The sequence below is a fragment of the Vicugna pacos genome, chromosome 15, assembly GCF_048564905.1.
Source record: "Vicugna pacos chromosome 15, VicPac4, whole genome shotgun sequence".
In the NCBI taxonomy this organism is placed as follows: Eukaryota; Metazoa; Chordata; class Mammalia; order Artiodactyla; family Camelidae; genus Vicugna; species Vicugna pacos.
In genome coordinates, this window is record NC_133001.1 from 2,285,283 (window position 1) to 2,306,496 (window position 21,214).

Genomic DNA, 21,214 nt, shown 5'->3' on the forward strand with positions numbered 1-21,214 from the left:
TTTCCTTACATTGTTTTTGCCTGGTTTTCTACCATGACTTGAAGGTTGTTTTCTTTTTTCTTTTTCTCTTTTTTTCTTTTTTAATGTCTAGAAGAGTCTGTATAAGGCTGGCATGATCTGTTCCTTGAAAGTCTGACAGAATTTGACTGTAAAACCATCTAGGATTGACCGGATAAAGAAGTTGTGGTATATTTACACAATGGAATACTACTCAGAGATAAAAAAGAATAAAATAATGCCATTTGCAGCAACATGGATGGACCTGGAGATCATCATTCTATGTGAAGTAAGCCAGAAAGAGAAAGAAAAATATCATATGATATTCATGTGTGGAATCTAAAAAAAAAGAAAAAGAAAAAAAGAGGACACTAATGAACTCATCTACAGAACAGAAACAGACTTGCAGACTTAGTAACAATCTTATTGCTACTAGGGGAAAGAGGGTGGGAAGGGATAAACTTGGGAGTTTGAGATTTGCAAATGTTAGCCACTATGTATAAAAATAGATAAAAAACAAATTTCTTCTGTAGAGCACAGGGAACTATATTCAATATCTTGTAATAACCTTTAATGAAAAAAGAATATGAAAACAACTGTATGTATGTATATGTATTACTGGGACGTTATGCTGTACACTAGAAATTGACGCACTGTAACTGACTATACTTCAATTAAAAAATTGAAAAACAAAGTTAATCCTTTCATTTTAGACCTTGTTCAAGAACTTTCTAAAATATAAGTCTACCTTCTTAATTTTTAAGTTCACTTTTTCTTCAGCAATTCTGGATCTTGCAGTCTCTGAGTCATCTTTATAACTAGTTCTCACTGTGCTGGGCTGAACGAAAGAAGGTAGAATTTAGACTAGTTGGACATATTCTCATAATTCCTTTTTAAACTGATCTGTAATATCAACATTTCCTTGTAATCTGTTTCTTTCTTTGAAAAGTGGCATGTAGACAATTTCTATTTAATTGATGATCATCTCACCATAGTTGAAAAGTTAAAAATAGATTCAAGAAGTGTTTGAATCAATTCATGATATCCATGGGCTACGAAGGGAAGCTACAGGTGTTTGAGATATGTCCCTAACTATCTGAGTTGATGTTAGAGAGAGTGACCACCATCTCTCACAAATCATTTGATTTTTTCCAATCATTCATTTATTTACTCTTTCAAGAATCTACTATGTGCCAAGCAGAATGATATACCCTGGTGACACAAAGATGTAAAAGTCTTATCCTCTGGTGACTCACAGTCCACTTGGGGCCTGGCCATTAATGACAAATCTCAGAAATATTAAGCCATCCATACACAAAAATTAAAAAAAAATCAATACTAAGGATAGCTAACTTTCACTAAGCATTTATTATACACTAAGTAATTAACATACATGATCTCATTTAATCCCCACAACTACTGCATGGGGCAGGAATTAATAACTAAGGCTCAGACAGCTTAGACAGGCTAAGTACCTTCTCTGAAATGACATAGGTAGGAAGTAACAGAAATGGGATTTAGGCTCAGGCAACTAACTTCCAGAGCACTCAACCTTCTGAGAATGAGAAAAGTTGCTCTTGCTAATCTCTTGATAAGGACACCAGATAAAGTAAAACATTAATGGAATAAAGGAATTAACCATGAGGAAAGCAGAGGCAAATTGGGAAGATTTCAAACTATGAACTATACATACACTTTACCCACAAAGAGTAACTACAAGCAACTTATGGGATAATGTATTATTTATAAGCAAACAAGAAGTTCCTGAAAGAATCATTAGCAGGGACACAAGGTAGAAAGCTGGTTTCTTGCATTGTAAAGCTCTTCTAAACAGTGCTAGCCTCAGAAGGGGAGGGTATAGCTCTAGTGGTAGAGCACATGCATACACGAGGTCCTGGGTTCAATTCCCAGTACCTCCTCTAAAAATAAATAAATCTAATTACAACCCCTCACCAAGATAAAAATAAATAATACAATAATAAACAGTGCTAGCCTCTGAGTATTTTAAATAAAGACAGCAGGTACCCTCAAAGTACTCTGAGCTCTGTGCCATTAAAGATACAGTACTTTTTGGGTACAGTCACTGAAGGGAGAAAAGGACATAGTCCAGCCAGATTTATCCATGGCCAAAGAGAAATAAAAAGAGCCTCTCTCTCACAGATTCAGTTTGAGAACCCACTGGGAAGGACTCTGATTGGTGGCCTGGAGAGCTATGACTGCTTCACCTGGGTTATGGACCATGCTGGGACCAGGAAAGTAGAGGTGTTACTAGAGAAAGAGGATGCTGGACAGGTCAGGAACAGACTCTACAGGTATCACCGTCATCAATTCATTCAACAAATGTCTATTGAAAATCTAGGATACAGTGGGACACAGAAGTGAGTAAGACAAATTCGTAATCCCAGGGCTTAATGCCTAACGTTCAATGCAGATAGAAAAGATATCAAGTAGCTTACAGTTTAGGTGAGAAAACAAAATGATTACACAGTAAAGCAATGGTGAACAATTCTATATGGTATATAATTAGGCACTAAATTGTGCGGTGCAGATCACAAGTGATGTGGTTGTTCTAAGGAGAGGAAAATCAATACAGTAGTCACAAACCTGAATTAGGGTTTAAAGGATGGGGATGGTTTGGTTGGAAGAGGATAGCGGAAGGAATTCAAAGGAAAGAAGAGGGAATTCAGGGGAGAAGAGTACAAGTGGAGGAACGGAGACAAAAGGGTAGTCAGTGAGGAGACTGATTTGAGGAAAGCAGTGTGTATGTAGTAGGTGACAGAGCTCATACACCGAACAGCAAGGCTGGTGACCCTCCCCCCTCAATCAGAAAAATGTCAGTGGCCCATGATGCTGGAACAATCCACATGTCAGAATCTGATGGGAAATACATTGTTGTTTACCAACCCCTGACATCATGAGGGGGTGAAGGGAAGAGTGAGGTTTTCAATAGTATAAGAATAGTGGGCACCTCCACGTGTACAGAACCTTGGAGAAGGCCAATGTGGCCAGAAAGAACTGCTGGAGAGTGATCTGTAACTTGAATGTTGGACAAATTAAAACCAGTTAAAAAACCTTTATTTTATTAGTTAAATTTTTAAGGAGTTTATTTAAAAAGTTTAAAAAAATTGAAGTATAGTTGATTTACATTTCAGGTGTGCAGCAAAGTGATTCAGTTATGCATATGTATTCTTTTTCAGATTCTTTTCCATTATAGGTTATTACAAGACATTGAATATAGTTCCCTGTGCTATAGTTTGTCTATTTTATATATAGTAGTGCGTATCTGTTAATCCCAAATTCCAAATTTACCCCTCTCCCTTTTCTCCGTTGGTAACTGTAATTTTGTTTTCTATGTCTGAGTCTATTTCTGTTTTGTAAATAAGTTCATTTGTATCATTTTTCTTAGATGCCACATCTAAGTGATAAGAAACCTTTTAAACTCCGTAATTTGGGAATGTCTACTTGACTTCGTGATGAAAACCTTTTCATAAATTCCCACTGCTTTAGAATGCAACCCAAATGTCTTAAAACTAGGGCATAGATGGCCTTTCTTGACCTAACCCTTGCCTGCCTTTATAGCCTCACCTTTGCTGCTAGGCTCCTGTCACAGGGAACCATGGGCATGTCTCTGAAAGCTGATTTATCTGGCTTTCTCATGCCTCTGGGTCTCCTTTTTGAGTGCCCTTTTCCTCCTCCTCCAGTTGGTTAGTTCCTATTTGTTCTTCAAGACTCAGTTTGAGTATTTTCTCTTCTAGAAGGTGTAGGATTATCGGTGTCTTACGTAGGACTTATTGGCAGGGACTTGGGTGCCAGTGATCACTAGGTGGGGTAGGCAGGCTTGGGACCTCAGGGCCGGGAAGCTGGTGATTGAGAACCTATTCTGAGGAGGTGGGGACGACACAGGAGGCGGGGCACATGTAAACCACATCTATAATCCTCTGGCACATGCTCCATTGTTCCATCGAACTTCACTTACAAAACACAGATTCAAAGATAAAATTATTAAGAACTCTGAGAAAGTAACCAAAGAGCATTCAGTCCTAAGTATAGGGCCTTTCTGAATACAAGGCCCTGTGTGACTGCACTGGTCATAAGCCCGTGAAGACAGCCCTACAGAGAAGTCTGTTCGTACAACATAGGTTATACTAGAAAATGTAATAAACCAAACTGTTCATCAATAAGCAATTAAATAAAGAAACTGGTCCAACCACACAGTAAAAAAGATCATGCAGCCAGCAGAAAATGAGACAGGTCTATAGATACTAACACAGACAGCTGTCCAACATTCAAAGAGGATTATAGAATATTATGTATGTCATGATCTTGTTAAAATACTTCTATCTCTTTATCGCTCTCTCAATCTCTCTCTCTGTCTAATGGGACATTAAGAGGGATACCCCAATATCTTAAAAGTGATTAAAAAACACAGATGAACTTTTATATAAAACACAAACAGACTCACAGAGATAGAAAACAAAACTATGGTTACCAGAGGGGAAGGGAGTGGGAAGGGATAAATTGGGAGTTTGAGATTTGCAGACATTGACTGGTATACATAAAATAGATACACAAGTTTATACTGTATAGCACAGGGAACTATATTCAATATCTTGTAGTAGCTTAAGGTGAAAAAGAATATGAAAATGAATACATGTGTATTCTTGTATGACTGAAGCATTGTGCTGTCCACCAGAAATTGACACAACATTGTCAACTGACTATATTTAAATTAAAAAAAAGTGATTAGAGGAGGAAGGAATTTTTACTTTTTTATACCTATAATATTTCATGAACATTATACCTATAATATTACGTGAACATACATTGTTTCTGAAATTAAAAATATGATTAAAAAATTCAACACTTAACACCTAGAAACACCTGTCTGAACCACAGTGAAATATGTTGGCTTCATTTCATTTCATGACATAAAAATACCATGGAAAATAATCTTCCTGACCTGTAAAAGACTGCTCATTAAAACCTCTACCATTCTTTTTACCTTTTCCTTTAATTCTTACCATCGCTGCTGGGCTCTTCAACAGGGGATGCTGAGTCTATACAGCCAAGGACTCCCTTTGTGATCTCAACCACCTGAAGCCTCCTGACCCTGACTAGGTCTGTATCTTTCAGTCCTTCCTCCAATTGTTTGACCACCTCTTTTCCAGGCTGTGAAGTCAGAACAGTAATCTGGAAATAAATCAAAGAATCAACATGTCTACTTTTCCTGATGTACAGAGTGAAGGACAGAAACCCTGCAGAAATCTGTGGTAGTGGCTGTTGTCTTTAGGGCAAAGAAGAAGATTTAATCGTAACTTGCAAATCAAATTTCATTTGACAAATTCTGGTGGGAGAGGTCTGGTGGGCAGATCATCACAGGACCCTTCCAAACAGGCTGAGCCTACCCCAGAAAGTTACCAGTGAGAGGCCATCAGTGTATTTTAGTATTTTTAGGGTTGAATGAATCACTTGCAGTATCTCTCCTGCTTAAAGTGCTTTGATTTCACTAGGAAACAAAGGAAATAGAGTCCTTAAATTCCACTCACTAAATATCAGAGATCCTATATGCCGTCTTCTCACGGTGGTGCCTCCATGTAGATTTCTCTCCTTGCTCAACCAGGATCCAGGTTGAACTCGAAACTCCGGAAGGCAAGTATTAAATATAAGCAATTCTCTTTTGTACTTAGACACTTCTAATTGATGAAGAAGGATGCAAATGAAAGGATAATTCTTTAAACTCATTTGTTTGATGCCTGATGTTATCAGAACTCAGAGTCAGTCATGCACCCAATGGAGTATCTGTCATGACCTTCAATGTGTATGAAACAGAGAACAGGATAAGGATGACCAACAATGAAGGATCTAGATGGACTGATGGGAAGACAGCTTAGAGTCCTAAGGGCAGCATCTCTTACCTCCAGGGAAGTGTAGGTCAGAGCTGTACCCGTGGTCACGTGTCTGCTGTACTGTCTGAGCTGCTGGAGCCCATCCTCTACTGCCAGCTGCAGAGAAGTGCCTTGTGGTCTGAAACAACCTTCTCTTTGCAATAAGCGGAGTTCTGAGATGCAGGCCTGCAGCCTTGCAAAGTTCCCTTTTACTTGCTGCAGAGAAAATACCAACCAAAGATGCAAATCTTTAGTGACCTAGGTTTCAGATTAACTGTCTAACTTCATTATCAATTACTCCTCAGGAGTACTTTTGCCTCCTTGAAAATCTGTTTATTTGACCAAGATCTACAGAATGCCTATTATGTTTTAGGCACTAGACCAGAGGAAGGAAAATTTGCAGTCAAAGGCTTTGATTATGTGGAGTTACTAGAAAAAGGAAAGAATGTGTTTTACATATTTGCTCACCCAAAGGAAGGTTCAGTTGTGACTGCTAGTTTTTGTTTTTTTCAAATTGGATAACTCATTTTTAATTTAAAGACACAGGTTAAAAGTGGAAGAATAGGGAAATATATCCTATGCAAATACAAACAAAAAGCAAGCTGGAGTCACTATATTAATATCAGACAACGTAAACTTAAGAACAAGGAATATTACAAAAGTTAGAGAGGGACATTTTTTAAACACAATTAAAAATTTTTTTTGTATTTTTTTGGGGGGGTAATTAGGTCTTATTTATTTATCTTTGATAGAGGTACTGGGGATTGAACCCAGGGCCTTACGCATGTTAGGCATGCACTCTACCACTGAGCTATACCCTCCCCCACTCCATTTACAGTTGTGACTGCTTAATTTTACTTTGGGGTAGTTTAGGCAAATTGGAGCCCTAGCAGCATTGCTCTTAAACATTATCTTCATTTCTTAGTCAGTCTAGGCACTGGGAGCTTCTCTATTCAAGAGTGATGTTTTGCCAGAAATGGTTAATCATTTTAGAACTGATAAGGTCCAACCTAATCTACTCCTCAGGATCGGTCACTCCAGTAAAGAAGAGATGCTTGGCTTAGTCTGCAGTCAGGTCAAGGAAACAACATGTAAACCTCTTGGTTCTCCTCACCCTCCTTCACAAAAACTTGTTTTCAGTAAGTAATCTGATTTAATTAGACTCTAGATCAATGTTACATTTCCTAAGAATATATGTATTTTGAATAAGTGTCAAGTTAAAATTTCTGACATTATTTAAATAACATATGTATATTACATATATATATCTTTAAGATGTTTAAAGAAATAAAAGAGGGTATCAAAACCATGAACAAAGAATTAAAAAGCTATCAAAAAAGGACCAGAAAGATTTGAAAATGATCAAAGAGAATTTCTAGAAATTAAAACATAGCAATTAAAAAAAACCTTCAATGGGTTAACTGACGGATTAAACACCACTAAAAAGACAATTATTGAACTGGGGAATAAAACTAAAAAAGTACCACAGAACACAGCCCAGAGAGCCAAAAATACAGAAAATAACATGTTTATTTACATGTTAAGAGAAATGGAAGAAAAAGTGAGATCTAATATTTGTTTAATTAGTTCCCCTTTTTAGAAAGCTCTGGTTGACCTAAATCAGTCCCCAGACTTCAGCCAACTTACAGACCCAGAAAACCTTGAATGAAGGGGACGTGGGGCTCCCTTGGGGAAGGACCCCAGTACATTACCAAAAATTTATGCTGTTAGTCTTTCTCCCAGCCTTCCCCAAAGGGACCTACAGCCTTTTACCAGGGTAACTATAGATTGAGGAAAAGGGAATGATCAGACCTTGCAGGGTCTATGGGACACTGGCTCTGAACTGACACTAATTCCAGGAGACCCCAAACATTATTGCCCACTAGTCAGAGTAGGGGGCTAATGGAGGTCAGATTTAGACCCCTGATCTAATCAACGAAGGTTTAGATCAGGTCCAGTTGTTCCCCAAATGCACCCTGTGGCCATTTCCTCAGTTTTAGAATGCAAAATTGGAATAGACATACCTAACAGCTAGCAGAATCCCCACACTGGTTTCCTGACCTGTGGAGTGAGGGCAATTACATTGGGAAAGGCCAAGTGGAAGCTCCTAGAACTGCCTCCACTTAGGAAAATAATAAAAGTAACAGTGCCTTCCTGGAGGAATTGCAGAAATTAGTACCACCATCAAGGACTTGAGAGATGCAGGTGTGGTGATTTCTACCACACCCTCCTTTAACTCACCTATCTGGCCTGTGCAGAAGACAGAAGGATCTTGGAGACTGACAGTGGATTATCAGATGTGGCTTCATTGCTTGAGCAAATTAACACATCTCCCAGTACCTGGTATGCAGTTGTGGATCTGGAAAATGCTTCTCCATTCCTGTCTATAACACCCCACAGAAGCAGTTTGCTTTCAGCTTCAAGGCCAGCAATACACTCTCACTGTCCTACCTCAGGGGCACATCAGTTCTCCAGCCCTATGTCATAATTCAGTTCACAGGGAGTTTGAGTGCCACTCCCTTCCATACGCTATCACACTGGTCTATTACATTAATGACATGGTGATTGGACCTAGTGAGCAAACTACTTTAGCAACTACTTTAGACTTACTGGTAAGACATTTGCATGCCAGAGGGTAGGAAATCAACTGGACTAAAATTCAGGAGCCTTCTACTTCAGTGAAATTTCTAGGGGTCCATTGGTATGGGGCAAATTCAGATATTCCATCATAAGTGATGAGTAAGTCTGTTGCTTTTGGAGTAGGAGAGAGATCTAGAGGTCAAGTTTCTTTTTAAACACAAGTTCAACATCATTCTACTTTTAGCTCGTCCTTCTTTCTTACCTCCAGAAGTTGATTTTGCCAATCCTAAGCCTTTTGAGAACCAGGTGGTTTAAATTGCTTTCTTCCTTGGGTTTCCCCAGTATTGACTTGAGATTTAGCATTCTTGGGACTGTTAAATCAATGATTACTTTTCACCTGTATTATAGCTTCCAAAATTTGATTTTTTTAAAAAAATTTTATTCATTTATTTTTTTGGTGGGGGGAGGTAATTCAGTTTACTTATTTTTAGAGGGGGTACTGGGGATTGAACCCAGGGCCTTGTGCATGCTAAGCATGTGCTCTACCACTTGAGCTATACCCCCCCCACTCAAACTTTCATTCTGATTTTTTCTCCTCTTACTCAGCAAGCATTCAAAATTCAAAATTCAGAGGTTACATGTTATGTAGAAAAAGTCACCTTTCTTTTCTAATTCTTCACCTAACTGGTAGGTTCCTAGAGGCAATCGATATTACTAGTTTCTTAGGTATCTTTCCAGAGGTATTTCTTTACGTGAAAGAAAATATAAATAGTAAACTTTATCTTTCTTCTTACCAAAATAGAAGAGATTATGATACTCTCTTCTTGATTTTTTGCATAGTATATTGGGCAATTATTTCACTCAATAGATAAAAAGCATTGATTTTTATGGCTACATAGTATTCCATGAATAGATGGAATGTAAGTTTATTTAACCAATTCCCTTTTGATTGATAGCAGGTTACTTCCAATCTTTTGCTACTGCAAACAATGCTGAAACAAATAACCTTAAATCATTTTTGCACATATGAAAATATATCTGTAGGATAAATTTCTAAAAGCAGACTTGCTAGGTTAAAGGGTGTGTAAATTTTGATACTGTCACCAAATTGCCCACTATAGAAGGTGTCAATTTCATTGTGCAGTTGATTCTATCCATGGAAGATTTTTGTTTTTAATTTTTCAGTTCTAAAATTTCTATTTTGTTTTTCTTTACACTTCTATTTCTTTGATGACATCTTGTATGTTTCCATTTGTTCTAAGCATGTTTATAACTGTTTGCTGGAGCATTTTTATGATGGCTGCTTCAAAATCCTTTTCAGGTAATTCTAACATCTGTGTCTGTGTTGTCTTTTCATTCAAGTTGAGATTTTCCTGGTTCTTAATCATCTTAAGTGTTTTTTTTAAAATTGTATTCTCGACTTATTATGCTATAAGACTCTGGATCTTGTTTAAATCTTACGCTTTAGCAGGCCTAGTTTAACACTGTGCCAGAGGGGGAAGTAAGGTTTCCACATAATTATGCCCAGGTCGGGGTGTGCCTCTATTTGACTTCTGATTATATCCCAGGAGGGAGGGTACGCTGTTACTTCTGGGTGGGGATGGAAGTTCAAGTTTTTCATATGGGCCCCATTGACACCCTGGGAGTAGGGAAGCTTTATTACCACCAGGATTTCCAGTAGGAAAAAAGTCCTAACAGTCCTAGCTTTCCACTAGGACTTCACTGACATCACCCTGCCTTGGAGGTAAAAAGATGCCTACCTCACTGCCACTCCCCACATGGCCTCCACTCTGCCTCCTCCTCCATTACCTTAAAAAGGAGGTGGGGGTGAGAGATACCTTGTTATGTTGGATGGGGTGCGGGGAGTCCAGGCCTCCGCACAGCTTCCATGGACACTAGGAGGGAGGAGGTCACGTGCACACTAGGTATGAATCAAAGGTCTGGCTCTCCGTAAGTCCTTTCTGACTATCCCAGCAGCAAGGCTGCTTCAGGAAGAGGATGCACCAGGACCTCTGAAGTCTTTCCCATCTCTGTGACTCTGAACGTGGTAAAGGGGGAGAGTGAAGATTTACATTTGTTTGAGGAAGAAAAGCAACGGCTGTCTACATGTGAGGGAGCTTTGCAAAAGCATTGGGCCCCGGCCCAGCCTTTGCTTTCTGAAACCCTACGAGGAGTTTCACTTGAGTCCTGCGTGCAACTGTAGAAAAAATATTTTAATGTTGCTGCACAGTTAGGGCTTTCTGAGAGAAAAAAAAAATCTCGAACTGGGTTAAAGGACAAGTCTTGGAAATTAAAGGGTGATTGAATAGCCAGAGACCTCTGAAGAAATTTAAGAGATTTATTTCCCTGTGTTTGCATTTCAAAGGGAGACGGAAGAGGTCAGTTCCTTACATTCCAAAAGACTGTAAATGCCAAGGTTTCTTCCACTCTCTCAGGAGTGGAGGGGATAATATGTGGCCGATTCAAACTCCCGTATTAGTAATTTTGGGGTTCCTCTTCTGCAGTAATCCCCCCCCCAATATATAGGATGACATCAGGCTCTCATTGTGGTGCCTGTGGGGTATTGGAGATGGGGAACGGGCACAGTTATTGCTGTAAGAAATCTCTCAAGAAACTGCTGCTCCAGAAACCTCACATCTGCTTTCAGGAGAATATGAACAAATACAGATATACTCACCACAAAGGGGAGGATGCACTCATGCTGATTTTGTACCATGTATAAGCTGAAGAGGGACATGCGGCTGGGGCCTACCAAGCTGCAGGCCAGTGAGAAGAAGTTCTGCAGAGCCTCACAGAGGTTGGAACAGATGTCAGCCCAGGATGGGAGAGTGATGTGCACGATGAGAAGCCTTGGAGGTTGCTGGTAAATCTGCATGCAATGAGAGGACCCTTTGCCAGTAGTTTGCCCATGATACATGGCAGCCAGACCAGATGTGGAACTGTAGCCACACCTGGATATTCTCTACACCTACAGGGAAGAAAAGAGAAATTGCTGGCTTTCATAAACCTGAATTACATTATATACTCTGTTGAAACAATGAACACAGGTCTAGGTGACTAAGTCTAGAAAGCTTCTCTAGGTACTAATGCAAGCTTCTCTAGGCTATTCCATCTCCCCCACCCCCCACTTTTCTTTCTTTTTTTTTTTAATTGAGTTATAGTCAGTTTACAATGTTGTGTCAATTTCTGGTGGACAGCACAATTTTTGTCATACATGAATATACATATATTCATTTTCATATTCTTTTTCACCATGAGCTACAAGATCTTTAACATATTTCCCTATGCTATACAGCATAAACTTGTTTATCTATTCTATATATACCTTTCAGTATCTACAAATCTCAAACTCCCAGTCTATTCCTTCCCACCCGCCTCCCCACTGGCAACCACAAGTCTGTATGTCTCTATATCTCTGAGTCTGTTTCTGTTTTATATTTAAGTTCATTTGTCTTCTTTTGTTTTTTCAGGTTGCACATATAAGCAATCTCATATGGTACTTTTCTTTCTATATCTGGCTTACTTCACTTAGAATGACATTCTCCAGGGACATCCATATTGCTGCAAATGGCATTATGTTGTCATTTTTAATGGCTGAATAGTATTCCATTGTATAAATATACCACAACTTCTTTATCCAGTTATCTGTCGATGGACATTTAGGCTGTTTCCATGTCTTGGCTATTGTAAATAGTGCTGCTATGAATACTGAGGTGCAGGTGTCATTTTGAAGTAGGGTTCCTTCCAGATATATGCTCAGGAGTGGGATTACTGGGTCACATGGTAAGTCTATTTTTAGTCTAGGCTATCCCATCTTAACAGCTCCCAAGGGACCTAGATGTTTGCCTATAATGTAAGGCTGAGAATGCTTAGAGATGTTGAATGCAACTAATCAAAAACTCAAACTTCAGTCTCAAAGAAAGCTAACTGCCTTTATAGAATCTGATCTTTATTAGCATTTATTGTACTGTATTGTAATTTGTTTCTAAGACTGCCTCTGCCACTGTATTGTGAGCTTCCCAAAGATGGAGGACCTGTCTTGTCAACTCTATCAGAGCTTAGCACAGTGTTTATTTGGGACATAGTAATTTTTTTTTTATTAATAGACTTTATTTTTTAGAGCAGTTTCAGGTTCACAGCAGAATTGAGCAGAAATTACAGAGTTCCCATGTATCACTCCCCACCCACACATATATACTCCCTCAGCCTCAACATCCCTCATCAGTGTGGCATATTTGGTACAATCGATGAACCAACATGGGCACATTATTATCAACTGAAGTCCATAATTTACATTAGGGTTCACTCTTGATGTTGTACACTCTACGGATTTTGACAAATGCATAATGACATGTAGCCACCACTATAGTATCACGCAGAATAATTTCATTGCCCTAAAAATCCCTTGTGCTACATTTATTTATTCCTCCCTCCCTCTCCCCAAATCCCTGGAAACCATGATCTTTTTATTGTTTCTGTAGCTGTGCCTTTCCCAGAATGTCATTTGGTTGAAATTGCACAGTTTGTCGCCTTTTCAGACTGGCTTCTTTCATTTACTAATATGTCTTTCAAGTTTCTTCCACGTCTTTCATGGCTTGATAGCTCATTTCTTTTTTTATAAGTGCACACATGTTTTTAAATTTCCATATATATGGTGCATAGTAATTCTTAAAAATGAAAATATAACCACATTTTCCCCTTCAGGACCCATTCAAGACCCATTCCTCACTTCAAGCTTTTCAGTGAAACAAAACCAAATATACCATTCATTTCAGTGCATTTGCTCATGCTGTCTTCTCTACTTCTGACACCCTTGCCTTCTTTGTTTACTGGCTACTTACACTTATCCCCAGGGCTCAGATTTTGGAAAGGAGAACAAATGGGAACACAGAACAAGCATCAGCAGTGAGACGGGGACACCGTTACAGATGCCCAAACATGGAAAGGGTTACAAGAGGACATAATGAACAGCTTTATACCAGTAAGTTTAATAAAATGGACAAATTGCTAGAAAAAACATATTTAACCAATACTAAATCAAAAAGAAAATTAAAATACCTAAATAGTCTCTAACCACTGAAAACATTTAATTGGTAGTCAAATATGTTCCCCAAAAGTATCTGTAGGGCTACGTGATTCCACTGATGAGTTATATACTACTCTCAAAGATCAAGAATTTCAATCTTCAACAAATTCTTTCAGAAAATAGGAGAGGGCACAAGACTCATTTAATTTTTACTAGTTTAGCATAACCTTTGATACCAAAATCAGATAAAAGTATTACAATAAAAAATTATAGGACAGTCTCATTTATGAATTGAGATGTAAAAATCCTAAAGAAAGTATAAGCAAATTGAAAAACAGCAATATTATAAAAAGAATAACACATCATGACCAACTTGGGTTTATCTCAAGAACATAAGGTTGACATGGCTTTAGAGACCGTCACTGTAATTCATCACATTAAAAAATCATATGATCAAAATGCAGAAAAACTCAACATTCACGCCTGATAAAGAATCAATCTTAATATATTAGAAAGAGACGATAGATACAATCTGATCAAATATGTTTACAAAAGTCTAGAGCAAATATCATTTTTAATGGTGATGCTGAAAGTTTTCCATCCAAGACAAGAGCCCACTATCGTCATTTCTAATCTACACAGTAGCGCAGTTAGCGATAAGGCAAGAAATAAAAAGAAAACAAAAGGCGTTACAATGGAAGAAATGAAACTGTCGTGCAGATGATATGATATTTATATAGAAAATCTAAAAGAATATATAGTTTTATAATTTTCCCCAAGGCTCTCCTTATCTTTCACTAAATTTTATTTTTAGAGATCTGCTATTTTTTAAATGCTTAATGGCATCTTTTTACATTTCATTTTTTGTTTTGTTGCTAAAGCATAGACATAAAATTGATTTTTATATAATGATTTTGTATTTAACAACACTGCTACACTGTCTTATTAGTTATAATAACTTATCTATAGATTCTTTTGGACTTTTTGTTCACAATCATTAATCCGTGAATAATGACATGCATTAGGATGCATGAACAAAGTCAGATCATAGCAGCAAAAAGACTATTCATTAATAGTCTTGTTCACAATTACCCTAGACTTCAAACAACGCAAATTTCAATCAACATTAGAATGGATAAATTCTGTATTCACACAGCGAGGAAAATGAATGACTAGTTACATGCAATGTGGATGGCTCTAAGAAACAGAATATTGAATAAAAGAAGCAAGACACAAAGAAATATATAGCATGATTCTATCTACATAGATTTTAAAGATAAGCAACTATATTGTTTAGGGATGTGTACATAATGCTAAAACTATTTTTCAAGAGCAAGGGGATGATTATGACAAAAATTAGTGTAGTGATTTTCTCTGAAAAGCAAGGAGGGCATGATTAGAAAGGACAAAAGGGGAGGTTGTGGGATGTCAGCAGTGTTCTATTTCTTGATCTTTATTGTGGTTACAATGGGTACTCACTGTATAATTATTAAACTACATGTTCATAGTTTATGAAATTTTCTCTAATATGTTATATTTAACAATAAAAATATTTCAAAAAGAACACTGGACAATCATAAAAGAATATATTTTTTAAATTAAAAAAAACACACCCCCACCTCTGGGAACTGAAATGATTCTGCACAATTGTTTTTTAGCTAAAGAATTCAGGGAAAACAAAAGCTTCTTTGACTTCCCCTAGGTCCAAAAGAAAGATATTTAAGATAATTTTCAGAAACACTTTGGAACTTGGGATTTTTAAAAATGGTCTAAGAGTACATAGATAGATGTGTTTCTCAAAATGAATCTGTGAAGTTATTTCCTTTCAAACTTTCCGTTTTTGGATAGTGGAAGTCAGCATTTGTTCATTCAACAGTTTTTTACTGAGCTCCAATTGTGTGCTGTGTACAGCTGAGCAAAGAAGTAAATGAATATGCTTACCTATAGGAAGTTATCTTGAACCAGAAATCCAAATCAATGAGTAATATATATTTACCAAGAAAGCACATATCATAAATACCTTTTAACTGTACTTTTAAACTAAGTGCATGAGATCATTGTAATGCTGAGTTTGAGGCTGACACACAGAGTCACATAGACAAACAGGTACCCAGACAGAGACCTTATTTGATGTAGAATGGGCTTCTGTTCTCCCTGTCCATCTTCCCTCACATCTGAAACTTCTGTCATTTTAGAGTACAGGCAGTTCTAATTTTACATGGTTCCAAGATATACAAATTTCAGTTATGATAGTTTAGTTAATTAACATCACTCCCCCATCAACACAGTTCTAATTTCACTTACCGAGGAATATTACTCATAATTACATAAAAGTGCAAGCCGCAGTCAGCTCTTCAGCCCACCAGTCGCTCCATAAATAACACATGCACATCATGATCAGTGATCAATCATGTCACCTCTTTCAAAGTTTGCTGGTGACTGGTCACCGCAGAGCTCTTATTCAGTCTCTGTACAGACGGCAGAGCATATTTGTTTTAATTACCTCCTAGTGATAACTAGTTTCCTAGTGATAAAACCACACCGACGTCTTACAAAAATAGATAACTGAAAGAGGGAACTGGCCAACAAAGATGAATGTGGAGCAAAGAAACAGTAAGTGGTAACACTGAAAGTGAGAGTTGACTTTAGATGGAATCACAGAAGAAAGAGCTGACTGTGAGAACACTGACAGCAATGCTGTTTAACAGACTTTTGATGAGCAAAAGAGGAATTTAGTAAAGGTGAACTTAGCAACACAAGTGAGCAAAGTGGTTGTGACACAAAGTATAAAGCTGCCCCAGAAGAAGCGCCACTGGCAAAAACACTTCATATTAAAGGAACTCTGGGAGATAGTTTACAAAATTGAAAGTGCAAAGGATAAAATGCTGGAAGTTGATCCAGACCTTTAGAAAGGAATAGAACAATTTGGTAAAAGGCATAAGAAAGACACTTGCTCTACAAGTTACACCATGAGAAGAAAACAAGCACAAGAGCTGCTCAAACTATTCTTGATTAATTTTTTTACAAAGAAAACACTTTCCCAAGTTTCTAATATTTTCAATGACAGTGCACTAAACAGATACTAGTTCTACCATTTTTCATTTCCCTCTACAGTTATAACTGACAGTAAGAGAGTTTTTAACATTTTGACAATTTTGAGAGATTCCAAAACAAATGTAATTGTTCCCATTGACTATTAAGATGACTTTGAATGGTTTCAGCTTGCATGGTCATTTTTAGATCCTACACTTACATGCAATTCCAAGACTGTTCTTTAAATGAGATAAGAAGCAACTCTCTTCCTCATCCCCTCAAACATGATCAGTTAATGCATCTGACACATACTACTAAGCAGCATCTGACTATTTCTGATCCTAGATTCTCCACTTATACCAAGAATGCTCATTTATTGGTGTCCTCCTGTAAATTGGTTAAATCTAGGCCTTGAACCCCCAAAAGGTATAGTTACTCCCTTACCCAAAACCCTTCAATGGCTTCTAACTACACTTGAACAAAACCTGAAATCCTTACCTTGGCTCCAAAATTCTGCACATGTCTCCTTCCCAAATGTCCAGCCTCATGCCATGCCCTACCTGGCCAATTCCCTTCCCTACACCACCCCATCTGCCCCTGGCTTGCCTTTCAGCTCAGCAAAGGCTGTCAGCCTTTTGCTGTGGATCCAGACCCCGGACAGTCTTTGCAGAGTATTCCCTTCCTTAACCTTACTCATGCTTTAGGTATCAGAATTAAGGTCTGAAGAGGGTAGGGTCCCTTTACACGCCCCTATAACAGAGCCTATACAATGCTTTTTATCGCCCTTAGGACATTTTGCATATGATAAATGATTCAATGGTTCGCCCTCTCACAGGGCCACGTTAAAAATTTCATGGATCCTAGGGGGGAGGGGACAGCTCAAGTGATAGAGCGCATGGTTAGCATGAAAGAGGGTCAGGTTTCAATCCCCAGTACCTCCTATAAAAATAAAAGTAAACGAATAAACCTGGGGTAGAGGTTATAGCTCAGTGGTAGAGCACATGCTTAGCATGCATGAGGTCTTGGGTTCAATCCCCAGTACCTCCATTAAAAAAATAAAATAAATAAGTAAATAAACCTAATTGCCCCCTCAAAAAACCTTAAAAAAATACTAAATGAATAAACCTAATTACCTCCCCCAACAACAACAAAAAAAATCATGGAGCCTAAGCACTTTTGCTTTCATGGGCCCCTTCCTCACTTAAAAGATCTTCTTGGAGGGTGGGGCATAGCTCAGTGGTAGAGACCGTGCTTAGCTAGCATGCGCCAGGTCCTGGGTTCAATCTCCAGTACCTCCATCAAAATAAATAAATAAAATAAAATAACACCCCTCTTCCAAACACCTAAACCTTTTCTTCGACCCTAAGGATTCACTGGTTTCTTCTGACTTCACAGAAAGTCAATACATTCTCATGGGCCCCTCCTCCTCAAGTGTCGTGGCCCTCGGCAGGGCGCCCGCCCCCAGGCCCATGAGAGGCGGCGGAGGAGACACGCCTGCCCGCCCTGCCCTCTGAGACCCGGCGCAGGGCGGACCGGACCGCGCTGGACTCGGGCCTCTGGGCGTCAGTCCCGCCCCGGCAGCTGCCCCTGGGCCGCCAACACCTGCCTGAAGGCAGGCCCGACCTCCGCCCCAGCCTGTCCCGCCAGGCGCTGCCCACAGCCGCCCGCCGCCCTCAGCCCTTCCCCTACCTCAAGGCGTGAGAAGCGCACAGATCCCCTTTCTTCTCACAGTCAAGAGACCGGCCCCCCAGAGTGTCCAGTTCTCTGCCAGCGCCTGCGCCTGCGCCTGAGCCGACGAAGGCGCCCCCCTCAGGCCGGGCGGCTCACTGCAGGCGCCACCTCAGGTGGCGGCTTCAAGCCAGGGGCGCCAGGGAAGCAGCCCTTCTTTGGCTATTATATCAAAAAAAATTTTTTTTTCAGAGGGGTAAAGAGGTAATTAGGTTTGTTTGTTTGTTTGTTTGTTTGTTTGTTTATTTATTTAATGGAGGTGCTGGGGATTGAACCTAGGACCTCGTGCATGCAAGCGCTCTACCACTGAATTATACCCTCCTCCTTAGGTAGAGGGTTTTTTAAAAAATGTATTTATTTTATAATGTCATGTTTTTAAAATTGAAGTATAGTTGATGTATAATATATGTTATAGGGATATAATATAGTGATTCACGATTTTTAAAAATTATACATCATTTATAGTGATTATAAAATATGGGCTCTATTCCCCATATTGTGCAACAAATCCTTGTAGCTTATTTTATACCTGATAGTTTGTACCTCTTAATCCTCCACCTCCATCCTGCCCCTCCCCCTCCCCTCTCCCCACTGGTAACCACTAACTAGTTCCTTCTCTACATCTGTGAGTGTTTCTTTTCTGTTATAGTCACTAGTTGTATTTTTTCAGATTCCATATGTAAGTGAAGTAGTATTTATCCTTGTCTGACTTATTTCACTTAGCATAATGCCCTCCAAGTCCATCCGTGCTGCACACCGGAAGCTAATACAATACTTTGAATCAACTGTACTTCAATTAAAAAACAAACAAACAAAAAACAACCCATTTAAAATATGGGCAGAAGAACTGAATAGACGTTTTTCCAAAAGCAGAAATGCAGGTGGCCCACCGGAACATGTAAAGTTGTTCAACATCACTAATATCAGGGAAATGCAAATCGAAATCACAATGCGGTATCATCTCACCGTCAGAATGGCTATTATCAAAAAGATCACAAATAACAAATGTTGGCAAGGATGTGGAGAAAAGGGAACCCATGTACACTGTTGGTGGGAATGTAAATTGGTGCAGCCACTATGGAGAACAATATGGAAGTTTCTCAAAAATCTAAAAATAAAACCACCATATGGCTCATATATCCACTCCTGGGTATATATGTGAGAAAAACAAAAACATTACTTCAAAAAGATACATACACTCTGCTATTAATGGCAGCATTATTTATAATTGCCAAGATATGGAAGCATCCTAAGTGCCCATCAATAGATGGATGGGTAAAGAAGATGCAGTATATATATATACGCAATGGAACACAATTCACCCACAAAAAAGGATATTTTGCCATTTGTGGCTCTTTGTTCATTTTTTTCCTCACTTCAAAAATCAGAATTTTGTAATTGGCATAAACATTTCCATTGCATCAAAAACAACAAAATACTTAAAAATAAACTCAATCACGAAGGTTACCTATACTCTGATAATTATAAAACATTGACAAAGGAAACTGAAGATGATACAAAGAAATGGAAAGAGATCTTGTGCTCATGGATTGGAAGAACCAACACTATTAAAATGACCATATCACCAAAGCAATCTACATAGTCCATGCAACCCCTGTCAAAATATGACATTTTCCATAGAACTAGAACAAATAATTCTAAAATTTATATGGAACCATGAAAGACCCCAAATTGCTAAAGCAATCTGTTGTAGTTCTTTTTTCCCCTCTTTCTTATTTTTGTTCTTTTTTCTTATGGTTTGATGACTAGAGAAGTTCTTTAAAAACTTTAACATTTGTAAAACTGGTTTGGTGGTGCTGAATTCTTTTTGCTTTTGTTTATCTATGAGGCTTTTGATTTCTCCATCAAATCTGAACGAGAGCCTTGCTGGATAGAGTATTCTCAGTTGTAAGTTTTCCCCTTTCATCACTTTATATCATGCCACTCCCTTATGGCCTGTAGAGTTTCTGCTGAAAAATCAGCTGATAACTTAATAGGAGTTCCCTTGAATGTTATTTGTTGCTTTTCTTTTGATAATTTTAGTATTTTCTCTTTATCTTTAATTTTTGTCAATTTGATTACTATGTGCCTTGGTGTGTTCCTCTTTGGGTTGATCCTGTGTGGAATTCTCTGAGTTTCCTTGATTTGAGTGACTGTTTTCTTTCTGAAGTTAGGGAAGTTTTCGGTATTATCTCTCAAAAAATTTTCTCCAGTCATTTCTCTCTCTCTTCTCTTTCTGGGACCCCTATAATGCAAATATTAGGGTGCTTCATGCTGTCCCAGAGTTCTCTTAAACTATTCTCATTTCTTTTCATTCTTTTTTCTTTTTTCTGTTCTGCAGTAGTGATTTCCACTAATCTGTCTTCTAGCTCACTGATCCATTCTTTTGCCTCATTTAGTCTATTCTTGGTTCCTTCTAGAGTGTTACTCATTTCAGTGATTTTATTCTTCAACTCTGTTTGGGTGTTCTTTATATTTTCCAACTCTACTAAGAACTTCACTCTGTGCATCTGTACTCTTGAGTTCTCTGAGCATCTTGGCCATCATTACTTTAAACTCTTTCTCGCATAAATTGCCTATCTCCTCATCAGTTATTTCTTCTGGGATTTTATCTTGTGCCTTTGCCTGGGAGATATTCCTCCACCGCCTCATATTGTCTGTCTTTCTATTTGTATTTTTAGGTAGGTTAGTTACATTTCTTGACCTTGGAGAAGTGGTCCTCTGGGAGACGTCCTATGTGTCCCAGCAGCACACTCCTCTCTTGTCACCCAAGGGCCAGGGTCTAGCCCATCCCAGTGTAGAGTCTGGCCTGTTTGTGCATTCCTTCCACAGGCTTTGGGGTTGTTATTTTCTTACTTTTGATATCTGCCCCCTGGTGGATGAGGCTGGACTACAGGCTTATGCAGGGTTCCTGGCGGGAGGAGCTGGGGCCTGCCCACTGCTGGGTGAAGCTTGGTCCTGGACC

At 38.6% G+C, this 21,214-nt stretch overlaps 1 protein-coding gene across 4 annotated transcripts in view; it reads right to left on the reverse strand.

Annotated features, from left to right (window-relative positions):
- The window catches only part of M1AP (meiosis 1 associated protein), a 57,561-nt gene extending 39,268 nt beyond the window's left edge, over positions 1-18,293 (reverse strand). For all 4 annotated transcript variants that reach the window (XM_072937448.1, XM_072937447.1, XM_072937446.1 and 1 more), the window contains exons 1-4: positions 18,211-18,293; positions 11,140-11,430; positions 5,913-6,098; positions 5,019-5,187 (exon numbers count right to left, since the gene is read on the reverse strand). In XM_072937448.1, coding sequence (XP_072793549.1) covers positions 5,019-5,187; positions 5,913-6,098; positions 11,140-11,379 — 595 coding nt within the window. In that variant the 5' untranslated portion in view covers positions 11,380-11,430; positions 18,211-18,293. The remainder of the gene's footprint in view (positions 1-5,018; positions 5,188-5,912; positions 6,099-11,139; positions 11,431-18,210) is intronic.
- Between the last annotated feature and the right edge of the window lie 2,921 nt (positions 18,294-21,214).